The 17480-nt window shown below is 29.9% G+C and overlaps 2 protein-coding genes across 4 annotated transcripts in view; one reads left to right on the top strand and one right to left on the bottom strand.

Moving 5' to 3' along the window:
* LOC148306554 (uncharacterized) overlaps nucleotides 1-17480 on the bottom strand; it is a 459678-nt gene that overhangs the window by 139593 nt on the left and 302605 nt on the right. Inside the window, exons 1-2 of one of the 3 annotated variants that reach the window (XM_088264800.1) lie at nucleotides 15867-16139; nucleotides 11053-11296 (exon numbers count right to left, since the gene is read on the bottom strand). The exons of the other annotated variants lie outside the window; for them this stretch is intronic. Coding sequence (XP_088120926.1) covers nucleotides 11053-11106 — 54 coding nt within the window. The 5' untranslated portion in view covers nucleotides 11107-11296; nucleotides 15867-16139. Of the gene's footprint in view, nucleotides 1-11052; nucleotides 11297-15866; nucleotides 16140-17480 lie in introns of those variants that run through there. 3 annotated transcript variants of the gene reach the window in all.
* The window catches only part of LOC148306559 (leukocyte surface antigen CD53-like), a 234979-nt gene that overhangs the window by 196236 nt on the left and 21263 nt on the right, over nucleotides 1-17480 (top strand). The gene's annotated exons all lie outside the window — the stretch shown is intronic.

Raw genomic sequence — 17480 nt, 5'->3', positions numbered from 1 at the left:
GCTTGAACAACGCTGGGAAATATTGCGACATTACTTTGAAAATCATGGTAATGTTGCAGAATGTGTGCGAAAATTGCGTACGGTTTTTGGAAGAAGAGAAGCACCGTCAGCTCCGTATGTTCGTTATCTTGTGAAAAAAGTGAAAGAAACTGGCATCCTCATCGATAAACCAAAGCGTGAAAAGCCAAAAACAGTGCGTACACCCGAGAATATCGATGTTGTGGCAGAAAGTGTGCGTGAAGCGCCATCAACATCAATTCACCGTCGTTCTCAACAATTGAACATTTCGGAGACATCATTGAGACGAATTTTGCATAAAGACCTTGGTATGACGCCATACAAAGTCCAATTGGTTCAGGAGTTGAAGCCAACTGACCATCCAATGCGTTTTCGCTTCGCTGAGTGGGCCTGCGATCGACTTACAGAAGATGCCGATTTTGCCAAAAAAATCATCTTTTCGGATGAAGCTCATTTTGATCTTGGCGGGTATGTAAACAAGCAAAATTGTCGTATTTGGGGCACAGAAAACCCGCACGCATACATTGAAAAGCCGGTACACCCAAAACGAGTCACTGTTTGGTGCGGATTTTGGTCCAGAGGCATAATTGGGCCATTTTTCTTTGAAAATGAGCAAGGAGTGGCCGTTACAGTCAATGGCGATCGTTATCGGGCCATGTTGAACGGATTTTTGTTCACAAAAATTGAAGAGGAGGATATTGGCAACATTTGGTTTCAACAGGACGGCGCTACGTGCCACACAGCCGAAGCTACACTCGATGTTTTGCGCCCTGTTTTTGAAGATCGCATTATCAGCCGCAGAGCTGATGTCGTTTGGCCACCTCGGAGCTGCGATTTGACACCGTTGGACTCTTATTTGTGGGGTGCCCTCAAAGATAAATGTTACGCCGACAAGCCAGAGACAATTGACGCTTTAAAGGACAATATTCGTGAAGCCATTGGTGAAATACAGCTGCACACAATCGATAATGTGCTTAAAAATTGGACCGATCGTGTAGGCTACTGCATGGCCAGCCGAGGCAGCCATTTGAATGAAATTATTTTCCATTATTAACCGGAAGGATTGTACTTATAAATAAAAAAAGAAATTTGAGAAAATATTCAGTAGTTTTTTTTTATAGCATTTTCAAAAAAAAAAAGTTATTTGGCGGACCCTTTATATATATATATATATATGTATATATATATATATATACATATATATATATATATATATATATATATATATATATATATATATATATATATATATATATATATATATATATATATATATATATATATATATATTTATATTTATATATATATATATATATATATATATATATATATATATATATATATATATATATATATATATATATATATATATAAGACACTTTCGATTACAATACTTATAAGTATGTATTACAATTTCAGATGTTAATTGCTTATTTTCAACATTTGAAACAATCACAATGTTTGTTTATTGTACAATCTATGTTTCATTCTGATTTACAATTATGATAAAATATGCGTTTGTAATTATTAATTTTTTTTTACAAAAGGGCAGAGAGTGTTTTAAGGTGAAATTAAGTTTTTTTGCGTAATTAAATTCTTTGGGGTTTTTTCTTTGTCTTGAAGACACCTTGGTGCTAATTATGTCGCCTCTAATTGGCTAAGAAAAAGGAGAAACGGAAAACCACCCAATGGTGGAATTTCATTAACCCGGTAGGTACTAGCTAATTTCGAGACTGATTCATAATTGGAAAAAAGTTCGTCTATTCCAGAGCTTTAGAGGGGATAATTTGTACATTTGAAAAGTTTAATTTTATTACTTGTTTTGTATGACGGAACCAAATGAGTAAGGGCGCCATATGGAATGTACGGAGCTGCGCCGGTGCTTGAGATTTGAAAGTGACATATGGGGGCAATTAAAAGCGACACATATAAGTGTGGCACTTTAATTTGTTTAAAGTGTCGTTGAAATGTCTCGGTGCGTCTTGTTATTAGTTTGATGAAAGCTCATATGGAAGGATATTAATAATTATGAAAGGTAATCCTAAATTAACCTCACAAGGAAGAATATGAATAATCATGGAAGGTTAATACAAGTCAACAAAAATAATTTCAGGAATACACATTTGAAATACGTAAAACATCGAGTTTTATTGTAAATAATGTGAGGAATTTCGATAACATGAATTGAAAAAGAATAAAAAAAACGTTTTTAAATTATGATTATTTGAAGCACTTTCTTTGTGATATTTTATTTTACAACTTAACATTAGTTATAACCAAATTACAATGACGACCGGTTTTGAAGCGAACAGATTATAATATAATAAGAATATAATAAGAAATATAGTGATTTCACTTAAAACAGTTACTTTATAGTATTTAAAACAAAAAAATCCAGTATTATAACTAATAAGATCATTAGACTTCTGAAGTAAAAAAATCAATACGATATTATATTGGTAAGCTTGTATTTTTTTATTAGAATAATCTGCAAAGCCTCTTTCTTAAGATGTTTGTTCATGGATAGGAAAGTAAGAATAGGGAAGGTTGAAATGAAAAATACGACACAATTGCCCAGACTAATTGAAAATAAATATATTTTGATTTAATTTTGCAAATGACGGGAATCGAAACCGCGACGCCAGATTTGCAATGAAGTCAAATTATGTGATTCAGTCACCAATTAAATACTTAAAGAATGTGTGATATTTTTTGCTAGAACTTAAAACAAAAAACGAATAAGTTTGGATCAGTGTGTACTACGATATTTTTTAAATATGATTATTTTTAACCTTTGAAAGCAACTTGTTGAAAATAAGCGATGAATATTTATGGTATGTATTTTTTAAATGTAAATATGTCTCGTAATTAAGTTTATTAAAAATGAGTAGGTAATGTATTATGTTACATAAAACATAATTTAGGTTATCCATAAACAAGGATATCAATATTTTTTATTGACTTGACGACAGGACAAGTAGTGTCCTTCAGGCAGTACGCAATACGACCTCTCGAGTCCTTCAAAGTACAAAGGCAGACTACGTATTCATACAAAATCTAAACATATATACATAAAATAAGAAACTGAAAAAGTATTGTCTGTTACGAAGGCAAAATTCGTAAAACGTAGATTCTAGAAAGATTTTAGAAATCACACAAGGAATGCCTTTAGGGATTTTTCCACGCCGTAATGATGAAAATGTGTGAAAGCACTCGTTTCACCAATGAATATGACACATTTTTTGTCAAAAATGAAACGTGACAATAGTCAAAATTCTGGTAAATATCGTAATAATTTTATTGTAACATTTAAAATTTCATAATATTTCACGATGTTCTACACATTATATGTACGAGTATTTCTACATTTTAATTATATACTCACTAGAAACATAAAATATCCCTTTTTAAGATACGTTTTAATATTGAAGATAAGATAATTTAAGATGAGTTTTTATATGGATATTGTATAACAATTGATATTGGTTCACTTTTGCATCAGATGATTTTTTTTTTCATTTTTTTTTATTACATTTTTCAATACCAATGCATACCATGAATTAAGGAAATTAATATAATATATTCATTTGAAGGAGTATCAATTGATTGATGTGAAAGTTAACACGAGTCATTTTTATATTTCTTTTATAAAAAATACACCTAACCTGACCTAACCTAACCAAACAGTTATAATTAATTTTAAACTTTACTTGGTAAATATGACTATTATGATACGTGTTTTGCTGCATTTTGCATAATTCAAAACACCGTTTGTGAACTAACGTCTAAATTTGAGAGAAACGCTGAAACGTTGAAGTATGAAGAGGGGGTAGAAGCTGTATCTTGTTTGTTAGCAGTTGGAACATGGGTAATAGGAGGGAGGCTTGAGTCATTATCATATTGAACATTATGGTAAAATATTACCAAGTAAACATTAACAATTTATTATTATCTAATCATATTACTATTTATTGGACACTGGATTTTTCACTCTACGGATGATAAATCAGTATTATAGGTGTCTCAACTAAAAAAAAAAATATTCCAAGCCAGCCAAATGACAGGTTGTAATTCCTGGAATGTCAGATTTCCTCTCATTCCATCTCCTTTCATATAAAAATGATAAATGTTTCATCTCAAGTTGAGACACCTATAAAAAGTAAAAGTTTAAAAAAATATATGGGAAATGCATTTATTATTTACCTTGTTTATTATGTACAAGTTTTATAGATTGTAAAGTAATTAATTAAGTATTTTATTTATTGTTTCGGCATTCACTTTGTGGTAAGACATGATGATATTGTAAAAGGAAAACACTTGTATTTTACCACTTGAGTTTATTTTATAATTATTTATGTTTTACTTTATATTTAGATTTGAAGATGGAAGCATAGCTTTCGAAACTAGTAGTTATAATAAAATAAGCTCAAGTGGTAAAAACAAGTGTTTTTCTTTTACACTTGAAATAAGTAAATATATAATTAGAAATGAATACATATTTCCACAAAAGGGACTGCGAAATCAATTAATGAGGTTTTAATATGGTCTGCTTGGAAAAGCGAGGTTAAAAAAATATGAATAGAGTACAGAATCCGACTAATATTGAAAATTAGATTGCTCTAATAATTTCAATCTTACAAATAATTAATTGTCGGGTTCGATGTGCCTTTCAGTTGCAGTACTGCACAATATGAGCGAATTCCAATTAACAATGGCGCAAATACCCGACAGTGTGAGGATTGTTCTACTCGGAGGCTGTGCGGGGGAGGCTTCACAGGAGATCAGCACCGGATATTGAATTCCACACAGCACCTCTAAGCAGGAAGCGGGTAACCGAGTATCCGTAATTACAGTTGAGCGGAAGTGCGTGAAACACCGTCCGAAGCCTCCAAAACAAAGGGTAGAGAAGAGATTTTGATATTATATGTAACATTTCATAAATAAGGTTAATTACATATTCCTGAAAATTAAAAGAGTATCTGAATTTTTAACCTGTACATAATTAATTTAGGCATGGATGCTGGAAGGTAACTTTTACTAAATTAATAATTATTATAATTTAAATGTATGTTTGTTTTAAAATCACTATAATTTATAGTGATTTAAAAACAATGTTTCATTTCAATTATAAAATGGAAAATCACAAAGTTAGTGCTTCAAACATAAATAACATATTATTTTTTATTAGTTTTTCGATATCTCAATTTTAATTGTTTTTGTTTAAAATAATCATCAAAAATGTTATTATTAATAGAATTTAAAGAAATAATAAAGAAAGACAATTTGATAGTGAATGCAAATAATAATTTATGTCGTCAAAATATGTGCAAATGAAAGTCTAAGTATAAACAGGGCCTATGATCTGTCATTAATTGGTGTAAGTGTATAAATCACTTTATACACTGTGTAACAACATTCACGATTCTACACATTACTAATATGGTTGTCATATTGATCAAATTTCGGTATTTTGTATTTATGCCTTTATTGAAAAGATCAATTTCATTTTCCAAACTAGCCGATTACAGGTCGTCAGCTCTGTAAATGGCCGGACTTCCATATTTTCACCGCAAATAAACTTTGAAATAAATAACTCCAAAGTGAACCAAACCTAGAATTTGTAAACGAAAAATTGAACACACTCAAAATATCGGGAAGGAAATATTTTATTTACTGTTTCAGGATTTACTTTGTGGTAAGACATGATTAAATTAAAAATAAAACAGAACTCAAAAAGTGATGTAAAACAAGTGTTTTATTTTCAATTTTATTCAATAAAGTATTTGGCAAAAATAAAGGGAAACATCAAAATAGAAGCCGAAATATGATTTCTATATATATGTAGATAAAGTCTAAATTCACTTGAAGTCATTTATAGAAATCAGAATAAGTGTAAAATTAAGATTATTAAAGAAAACATTGAGTTCACATTTAGACCTGAAGATGGAAGCTTAGCTTCCGAAACTAGTTGTCTTAAATGAACTGAAGTGGTAAAAAAACAAGCGTTTTCTTTAATATTTTCAACATGTCTTACCACAAAGTAAATGCCGAAACAATAAAATATATATATATATATATATATATATATTTTTTTTCATTACATGAAACAAACATCCACTTAACAATCTATAAACCTTATAAGAATAAAAAAAAGTAAATAATAATGCGATTCCCATTTTTAAATGTACTCTTTTATAAGTAATAAAATAAAATTAAGATGATTAAAGATAAGTGATGTTGGAAAAACTAAGCTAATTTTACTAAAATAATTATTGGCTTTTAATAATTATTTTAACTTGATACAGTCGGCTTTAAAAATTACGTACAGTTGGAACGCCCAAATACACGTCAGATAAAAAATATACTTAAAAAGAGTAATTTAATTATTGTTACATATCATATATAATCAGGGCTGAAAAACTGTCGTGTATACCTATAATTTTAAATTTTATCATAAAATTCATATTTGTAAGCGGGATAATCTTTTACCCACCATTTCACAAAATATTTACAACGTTTCAATAAAATACCTAGTGCCCGCTTTAATTTTGACGTATTCGTTGATTTACTGTTGCATTGTTTTCCCGAAATTAGAAGTTAACAGATTAGAATCAGAGGGTAGAATTTCGGCCGCAGGGCACAGTGCCCGGGCGGGGCCGGGGGTAGTGTCTCGCGGCCCGCCAGAGCCGCCCTCGCCCGGGAATCGCAATAAACTGCGACCAAATGTAAATTAAATGCTCGCCGCGGTATCGACTCCATGAATAATTCATATCAATTAGATTATTGGATAAAACCCCGTTTGAAATTTAACCAACTAGAAGTGCGGGATGTCTTCAATACTCCGGATACGCAGTACTAAATTTGAGAGACAATACACTAACGTTGTAAATGTATGATTTTATTACCGGTAACATAAAATATACTATCTATCAATTACTTATTTAATTATTATTTGCATATTTGAAATATAAAAACAGTATTATGAAGCATTACTTTTCTGCAGTGTTGAATTAGTTAGTTAAATAATGAAATGGTGATCAGTGCGACTTGGAATTGACATAAAAAGCATATTTTTACCAGGGCTTTGATGTAAAAAAGACGTCATTATTTATGCTATGAGATCCTTAGACCCCATTAACCCTTGTTATTACACAGTGTAAAAATATATTTCAAGGTTCGGTGAAAATTTTTAAATATGACGACTTAGACAATTTACAGAAGGACGTCATTTTGACGCTGTGGAAATTATTATGCAACTGAAAAACTAAGCGTTAAGTAGCCATGAAAAAAGCTGGAGGCTATGCGCTGAAACCTCGACTAGGAAGAATTTTTTAAAAATTCATCCACACTGCAGAGAGAACATGTAGACGATCCTATCAATTATTGTAAACAAAGCAAAGTGTGAACAAAAAACAATTCGAGTTTATCCGAAATTAAATTAAATTACATGTTTTGTTTGAGTTATTTGATCAGTTTAGGGTAGTAAATTAAATTGCACAAAACCTGTTTCAATAATTTATGTACATTTTGGTAGATAATTACGTATTGTAGGTGTTTAAAAACGAAATTTCGATTAACCATTCGGCAACACAACCTATTTTCAGACAAACGCAAATTAAAATTCCTGTTTATGTAATGTGGAATGACAAACGGGGTCCAATATTAAACAAACTGCATTTTATTGGTAAATATTTTTATCATTGAACTCATTTGAACGCTTATAAATAAAACTAATTACGGGATGATAAATTTTTAATTAGTGTGATTATTTATTATTTGTTTTTATTTTATTACTAAATTAACCTTCCTCTTCTACATACACTGTTTTACCAGGGTATAAATAAGCCTCTGAAATAGAGGGTTTGTGTATAATTTATTTAAATAATTATAAAAAAAAAGTGTGGCATTCACTTCCTATTTTAATTAAATTTGTTTTTTTTTTAAATTTTATCTTATTATTTCATTAACTATTTCATAAACTATGTTTGGGTAATGAGTTAACACTACAAGTTTCGCAAGACCAGATCACACATAGAGAGGTTATAATAATCGCCATTTCTTTTAATCATGCAACCTAACCTAACCTAATCAAAATTTTAAAAGGTCAAAATAAATTGTAGTATTTATTTTATTAATAATTCTATTACATAGAACATAGACAATGGATTATTCACCCTACGGATAATATATCAATATATAATAAAAATAATTCAATTGGAGTAAGCTATAAACTTAACAATTTCTCAACTGAGGGTATCACCGTCAGTCAAAATTAAAAATCTATGAAAATTAATACCAACATATGAAAAAAGTCTAACAACATTGTATATATATAAATCTATCAGAAGTTATGCAATATGGTTGTTCAATAATAGGCTGAATGGTGGACATTTTATTTAAATGGACGACACGGTCTGAATATTGACACCAAGGGTGATGCGAGTAGAGGGAAGAATTATACTATTGGGGACGATACATTGAAAAATATTTTTTAAAGTAATGCGCATACGTCATTGATAATAATGTTATTGATAATAATGAAACCTTGGTGTATACACTTTGAATATGTATTTAAAATACTGGTAGGAACGTTTCAAGTTGGCTTTACATTCGACCCGATTTGGCAACTTGCCGGCGAAAATGGGAACATTTTGATGCAGTTAGGTTAGAATAATGCATGTTCGTAATATGTAGGTCACATTTGGTGGGATATTTTCTTACTTTAAGGATACCGCTACCAGTTGGCGCAGTTATTTATTTAGTAATATAACACGCGATTTTGGTAGTTTATAATGAGCATCGAAAATGTAAAAGGACATTTTCAGAAACGTTAAATATCAGAATGTGCATACCAAAACTTTTTTATTTTACTAAGGTATTTTTCAGATTCTAGTCTGAAACATAATGTTGAAGAAAGCCAAATATGGTTTGCCAAAAAAAATATTGGGGAAAATAAACGTAGGGTACACAAATTTAAATATTGCGGAATTAAAATGGTAAAAGAGATTGTAATGGAGGAAAAAATATGGAGTTAGCTGTTTAAAATTCTAAGCGATCGATGTATATTTTAACGCATCGTCGTTTAAAAAGGTAAATGATTCATTCGTTTCATAATTTTCTTTAAATGATAAAAAAAACTTTATAAATAATACTGCATTTCTTCGTTCGTTGCGTATACGAGAATATCCAGCTATTAAAAATTTACGATAAAAATACATGAAAGTGTATGAGAAAAATGCATATTTTTTAATTCATTTGAATTTCTATTCCATTTTCTAGGTTTTGCAGATAAATTTACAAAAATAAGGTAATAAAATATTTTAGACTCAACGACCTCGGAATGTAGTGTTCGCGGGAATAGCCGATAATCTGGCGAAGCAAATGCATAATAAACTCTACTGGGTAATGCAGCTGCACCAGAATGCAACCAAAAACATGCGGCGGCCAATAGTGCTGCCTAGGTACAGTGCACCATCTGTCAAATGTGTTTAATACTGCAACATTCATGATTGAGGAAGACTTTAGAGTTTAGACGTTTAGAGTTAACCTGATCCAAACAAAATTTCTTTAGGATTGTTCTATCATATTTTTAAGCTAGCTTAGTGAATTTTAGAAACATTTTTTACAAATTTTTGAATTATGTTAATTTCAGATTTAATAAACACATAACACAACCCACGAGCACTGTTATAGAGAGCTTTCTTCAGCAACTAAATAACTAACCAGTATAGAATCTGCAAATAAATCCAAACCTCTTTGAAGGTTAATCTTGTTTGTACTTTAAGATCAAAGCAAAAATAAAACATATTTCAAGAATATGAATATTTTTATAGTTGAAAAAGTTTTCCTAGATAAATATTAACGCACAACAACTATTAAAAATAATAAGGTTCTCTTACGAAAATACTTATGTAGTATAATATATATTCTTGGTATTTATTTAACATTAAAAATATTGATGAAAAAAAATGACATTGAAAAATCCACTATGGGAATTACTGAAGCAATTTATATTTTCTATCAACGAGAGAGGTGAATATATCGAGTAAATCACAAATTAATAATGTATGTACCGGTAAAAAAATATGATTTGTTTACCGTTATTTGATATGCACGAAACTGGTGTGCTTTTTAGCATTATTCCCTGTAATTTCACAAATTATTCGAACTCGTTAAAATGGACGACGCGGTCTGAATATTGACACCAAGGGTGATGCGAATGGAGGGAAAATCATATGATTGGGAACGATTGATTGCACTAATTAAATGCGATAATTATCAGGTTACGGCAGTGATTTGTTTTACTTTTGACACTGACAGGACGCCATGGGAATACTGTAATAGATGCCTAATGTTATTTTACCATTCGTTGGCGTGATGTTTGTTTTTGAATCGAGTAAACAGGGGTAATATTGTGGTATTATCGATACCAAAATGCGCACATTTGTCGCTAATGCCAAATCTACGGTAACCATGATTTTGATAAACGGATCACTTTGTTACATTGTTTATAATTTTTCAGTAAAAATAACCATAAAATCATTGTTTACATATTCTTTTATAAGAGAATCTTTATACCTGTCCGAATGGCCTTTTTGTTTTACAAACAAGTTTTTTTTATATAATACATTTTTTAAACTGGGGTTTCTCTGTTAATTCGGGAAATTGTTTTTATTTTAATATTTTTTAAAGGGAAGTGCTAAAATGATTAAACATACTACAAAATACATAAATTTAAAATATGCCTATTTTAATTCAATAATACGTTTTATTTGTCATAAAGAAGTAATTTATATAACATCATTGTTTGTTTCTATACATAAAGTAGGCAGCAAATAAGTACTATGTAATTTTCAACTTATTAAATTAAGTACGTAAACAATTTGAAATGCATTAAAATTATCACATAGTATAAGCTGGTAAGCATTCTCTACACTTCTGAATGGTTTCAATTATCGAAAATAATTTTAAATCAATAAAAGTGTGTGAAATGGATCGAAAGCTTTCAAGAGGCAAAACAAAGCGAGTACTCACATTGTCAACTTCAGTTACCCTAGATTTGTTCAATTTGGTCAGATTGGCGCCCATTCGTGGCCATCAATCTTCTGTCGGTGCTCCTTCTTCTTTTTCCTTCCCGACTTATTTCCGAACTCTTCTTGCCCAACAGTCTAACACATCGGTCTTTATAACATCAATTAAAATTCGAAAGCACAATCAGCATTGTTCCAAGCGAAGCACTCATTGTCAACAGCCATTTTGAAAATGTTTTCGAGGAGATCTTTTGAAGGAAATAATGGTAGCATAAATATATTTTAAATTTGAAATATATAACAAGCGTGTTAGATAAATAAAATAAACATTATAAATGAAAAGCGCACGTGCAACTAATTTTCATACTACAATATACGCTCTAAGCATTAAGCAAGATGAAAGCATAACTAGCAAAAATATCTGATGGTTTATTGGAGCATACACATTATTGTCATACTAATTATTGCATCTATACCAAAACATAAATAAAATTAACACGAATTCTCATATCTAAATCATAACCTAGCCTTTATTTTGCCATAATATTTTGGTCATAATATAGGTTATTTCTAATTAGACGTATAAACAAATATTATATTTTGTTTGGGTTAGTATAAGTATTGAACAATTACCTTTTTAAATGTATTTAACAAACATTTTACTTCAACAGCATTTATAAAAAAAAGTTCGGTGTTTTTTTATTATAATTCGTAATCACGTGTTTTATATCTTGAATAAAAAATCAAAATGCAATTTCAATAAGTTGAGTGAAGAAAACAAAATTATATTTTTAAAGAATACAGAAATGGCTGACGCCATTTAAAGAACGGTTTGCAGCCTCATTAAACGAAAAATTAACATTAATTGGTTTCGTATAAGATTTGTATGGCGGTGTCCATCTATTCGGATGCCGGTTGAATGTCAGCCCTGCAGGAAATGACTGAAAGGTCGTTACGAAGGTATCATAATCCAAGCCAATGAGGTAGGCGACCTTTAGCGAGGCATTGTTTTTTCTTATCAATATAGAGCGGCGCCAGGAGTCTAAATGTTTATGAATCGTTCCGTTTTATGGAACTCCCGGGAACCAAATAGACTCGAAAAATAGACGAAATGGAAATCTGGAAAAAGATTAACCCAGTTTCAAATATTTCGACTCTGCAACGAAGGCAAATTATAAGGTGATAAAAATACAAGTAACGAACAATTAGTAAACAAGCTGAGGAAGTTTTCAATCGAAATGTGGATACTAACAGGCTTAAGATTAACAATAATTGAAAAATCTGAAAGAAAGACATATTTAATGATAACTACCTATGAAAAAAATTTCAATGAAATGGAAGAATATTTTTTAATATATTTATATATATATATATATATATATATATATATATATATATATATATATATATATATATGTTTATATATATATATATATATATATATATATATATATATATATATATATATATATATATATATATATATATAATTGATTTATTTTTGAGTGATGTTGCTTATTATATTAGATCGATTAATATTCCAATAATATTAATATTTTTATGGTGTGTCATTCACACTTTTTTCAACGTGTTAGGCCATAAACTAGTATATTTCATTGTTACACAAGTCCATAAATTAGTGCATTTGGTCTGAAACGTCAGAAAGAAGTAAAAAATAGTAAATCTTGAATATAACATTTTATTGTTAAGAAATACTTGATTTAATGTATATATATATATATATATATATATATATATATATATATATATATATATATATATATATATATATATATATATATATATATATATATATATATATATATATTTATATATATTGTATATATATATATATATATATATATATATATATATATATATATTTAAATGTGGTTGAACCCTAGCCAATCATTGGTTTTTTAAAATATCCCAGAGTTTTCAGTTGCATTACGCTCACCACCGTGTTTATTCTAAGAGCTTACCCTACCGCTCCTCGTTTACCCTTCTGCTACGGGCCCCAGTGAGGGCGAAGCCCCCCGGCGAGCTGTCTGACTCACCAAACCGGACCCCATTTGTTTACGGAAAATAGTATGTAGAATGCTGAATAACGGCAATGTGTCAGTCGGCAATAAAGCGCAAAACATGCAAAGCTCTGGTGGGCTCGGGCAATTAGTAGATTGGGCCGTGGTCTACCAAATCCTACGAAATAAGCATTCAAAGGTGGTTTATGGCTTAGCTATACGTGCAAGAGGTAAATAAAGCATTAAAGATACAAGTTTCATACTCAGCTGAATGAAAACAAAAATTTATTACGTAATTTGCATCAAATGTTACACAAATATATAACGGTTTCAACGTTGTGATATTCGAAATAAAGAAATGACGTCTTTTGATAAAAATTCAACTGTCCATTGAAAATTATATGACATGCAAAGCTTCAGAAATATATATGATTTTTTTTTCAGTTTTACTTGGTAAATACCACTAGTTTTTAATATCTATTGTGACACGTGTGTATCTATTCAATACATTTCGCATAATTTTCAAACATTGTATTTGAAGCTTAGTCTAAAATTAAGAGTTAAATCAATAAATGAAAAAATATATTCTATTTAAAAAATATTACAGTGTAATTGTAAATTTGTGATTAACTGTAATAACTGTAATTTTACAATAAGTTTTTTTCAAAGACGTTTGTAATATTCCTAATATTTTCTATGTATTTGAATTAAATTTGATTAGTTACGAATGCACAACACTTATTATTCAGCATTAAGAATAAATAAAATGTTTGGAGTAAAAAAGTATTGACTGTTGTTTAATTTATTAAAAAAAAAACGTAATGCGCATTTTAATACTCATATATTGAGTGAATCTTGTAGGTACTTGCTAAGCTCATGAATTCATTGAAAGATACATGTAAAATGAAAATGATAACAAAAATAACTTGTGACATTTTAATACTTTTTGTTAAGGTACAAAATCGTTTTGATTTACGATGAACCAGGAAGCACAATAGTAGCAAAAGAAATATAAAGCAATATTTTCCGGTTACTGAAAAAGCAGCAAAATTATGATAATTTGAAAAGCTCTTCGCCTTCTCAAGTGCTCTTAACTCTTATACCATCTTGCTTTGAAAGTCAGAAGTTTTGTTTAGCTTTGTTTTGCTTTGGAGCCGACAAGAAAGCAAGAGCCTCTTCATAGTCAGAACAATGCGATAAGAACAAGAATTAAGAAGAACTTAACCTTAAAATATTAATATAATATACACAATTAATTAAATATTTTAAATCCGTTTATTGAGAAATAAATTAAGTTACTTGTTTAAGCAAGTAAAGATTTTATAATTTTGACTTTGGAATAATTGAAGTGCTTTTATCGGGAGAGGATTGCTCCGATTGTGAGTACGAAACATCAAATAAATAATGATATAAATAACTTAAAGATGGAATAAAGCTTATTTTTTTATAAGTATGTATTTTAATAAACTCTTTACTAGCGAATGTGTTTATAAAATACACCTTAAAATAGTCCAACAAAATAATTATCGCGAATTAAATTGTACGTTAGTGAAACTGTACTTCATACTGTAAAAATAACTAAGAAAAGAAAAATTATAGATTTTTGACATTTTTTATTTGTTTTAATTATTTTTATTCAGTTTTATCAAGAAATGATTAGTTCTTAAATAGTTAATTGCGATAGAAATATGCATAATAACACTAAGCTGGGATTCCTGTTAAGTTTAAAAAAGATTTTTTTTTACATTTTGTTTGCGAAATTACAAATGATTCCTGTAAACTAATAATACATAAAATATGTTTTGGTGCTAATTGCTGTCAATTAAGAATTTGAAACTAAAACCAAGCCACAACATAACTACAAACTATTATGTAATATTTAAATACTACGTAAAGCTCATTAGACAATATTACGTATACTATGCGCTATAACCTCTAAAATGTAGCAATGCATTTTAAGTAAAAGTACTAAAAATTACTCAAATCAATTAATCATTGGATTTGTTAGAATTATTAGGAATGTGAATCAATTTCAATGAGGGTGTAGAAATAAAATGTATCGACCTTCAAGAACCCTTATAAATCAAATTGCCATATGACTCCTTTTTATGAAGGAATCATGTCAGAAGTATGATAGGCGTAACGTGATACCCAGAACCAAATGACATTTGTACATACAACTCGTACTGGGGTGATAAGGGACGTGGCAGTGACATTTGATGATGTGCACATGATTGCCGATTGGAAGCGAATCAAATCTACGGTTTCAAAACGCACGAGTCAAGCAGTACGAGCGAATCCACGCAAAAAGGATGGATACAAACAGCGTTCTTGTAATAATGCTATGCACCTTTTACTGAATCTGTCAGATTTAACAGAATGTTTGAAAGCTAGTGATTGATCTTGTGGATGCTTGTGGCACGTCTGATTGTGAATTGTGTATCATTGCAAATGTTTGTTTACTCCCACAGTGTTACGTCAGACACTGCGGATGACGGCTCGTCAAATCTGATTTCCCTATATGAAATATGAGACGTGATAAGCAAGTTAATATCGAATCGTTTCTTCAAAATCGACGAACAAATTACAACACGAATATTGTAAAAAATGAAGATTTTAAACTTAAATGAACAGCATTAATTTATCAACAAAAAAATCAAGTATGCACAGAAATATTAAAATTATTTAAAGCAGTTAAAAAAAAGACATTGAATATTTAAAAAAGTTAACATGCAAAAAAATAAATATAACAGAATCGGTCAAAGCAGTTAGTAGTCACAAAAAAAAACACAATTACTTTAAATCGGTCTCCTGAAAAAATCCAACCTCGTTTTAACTAACTGACAATAAGCGAACGTAAACACAACTATCACATCACACCAAAACAGTTTATTAAATAATATGTTTATTCATATCCATGATGTCTTAATTCACTGTTGACCTTGTCAAGCACAACGCCATATTGTTTGTAAATAAAAAGCTCGCGAAGTCTGCGAAAGCTCGCGGTGTGTCTGCAGGCACGGAGTAAATTCGAAAAGCGTACACTCCGCGCGGGTGTCAGGGGTATACTGATTTGCCAGCGACAGTCGAGTGTTTCGGTGAGTTGTGAGTCCTTACTATTTCACTCGCCTACCATTGTTCTACGTTCGCTATACAATGGCGGAGTTTTGTGCGGGAGATGCTGATAGATGGTCCAATATACTGATGCGGGCCGTCATTCCAAGTGACAAAGAAGTTCAATCATTCGGAACAACAATTTTATAATTAAGAGGAATAAAAATTCAATATTTTAAAATTTATTTCTTATATTTTGTATGTGACAAAAATTTAATAATTTCATTTTTATCACACATGCAAGAAATAAAGAAATTTTAAGAAAAAATGGATTCAGCAACTTATGGTAAAAAATGTGATAGGAGTTAATAGTTTATACTATAAATTGATTCGAATAATTTAAATTATGTAAAAATTAAATAAATGAAATGTTTTATTGATTAATGTTTTACTTAGTAAATACCACTATTTGCCTAGACGACAGATCTCGAGATAAAGCTAGTACAGTAGCTCATAAGATGAAATCTATACTAAACAAAAAATTAAATAGTGGCGTTTACTAGGTAAAACATTAATAAAAACTGAGTAGATTTTACCACAAAGTGACTGCCAAATCAATAAATGAAATTAAATAAAATATGTTAGTATAAAATGTCATTAATATATAATCAAAGCGTTAAAATACCGAAAGTATTATACAAATAACGAAATCAGAAATATACAAGTATGATTAAAATATTATATTCATATATGATATTCGCTAATTTGTCGACAGTAGGTATATATATATGTACATATTATATTTGCATTATTTGTGTCATGGTCAATTTACATATTTGCTTTATATATGTATACTATTTAGTTACTTAAATGACATATTTTTTTAAGTTATAATTATATTCTACACAAAAATTAAACTTGTCCACATCGCGTTGAATAAAATCTAAATTTAGGGGATGAAGTATACGCGAGCGGGGGTGAACTCGGCCCAGCTGTGGGGCTGATGGTCAGGGAGCTCTAAGGGGTGTGAAGTGAAGGGGGAGGTACACGGCACGCGCATGCGTTCTTCAACTGTATTCCTTTCCATACTATCTAGGCTTCAGTAATAAAAACACAACCAACTAAAATAACTACACTTTGTTAAAAGATCCCATCCATCAATATAACACATAATATTTTATGATAAGTTAAAAATGGACCTTTATAAGAATTATAGTTACTAAAATGGATAGTGATACGCGGATGGGAGTGACAAACGCGTATTTATGGGATATTTTGACGTTTTACTTTATTTTTTGAAAATTTTATGGGCGTTTTTAAATCGACGACAGATGCGTGATTCTATTTTGGAAATATT

The sequence above is a fragment of the Brachycentrus maculatus genome, unplaced genomic scaffold (assembly GCF_059751285.1).
Source record: "Brachycentrus maculatus isolate JH-2025_06_01 unplaced genomic scaffold, ASM5975128v1 h1tg000238l, whole genome shotgun sequence".
Lineage (NCBI taxonomy): Eukaryota > Metazoa > Arthropoda > Insecta > Trichoptera > Brachycentridae > Brachycentrus > Brachycentrus maculatus.
This window is presented reverse-complemented; position numbering and strand designations above follow the sequence as displayed.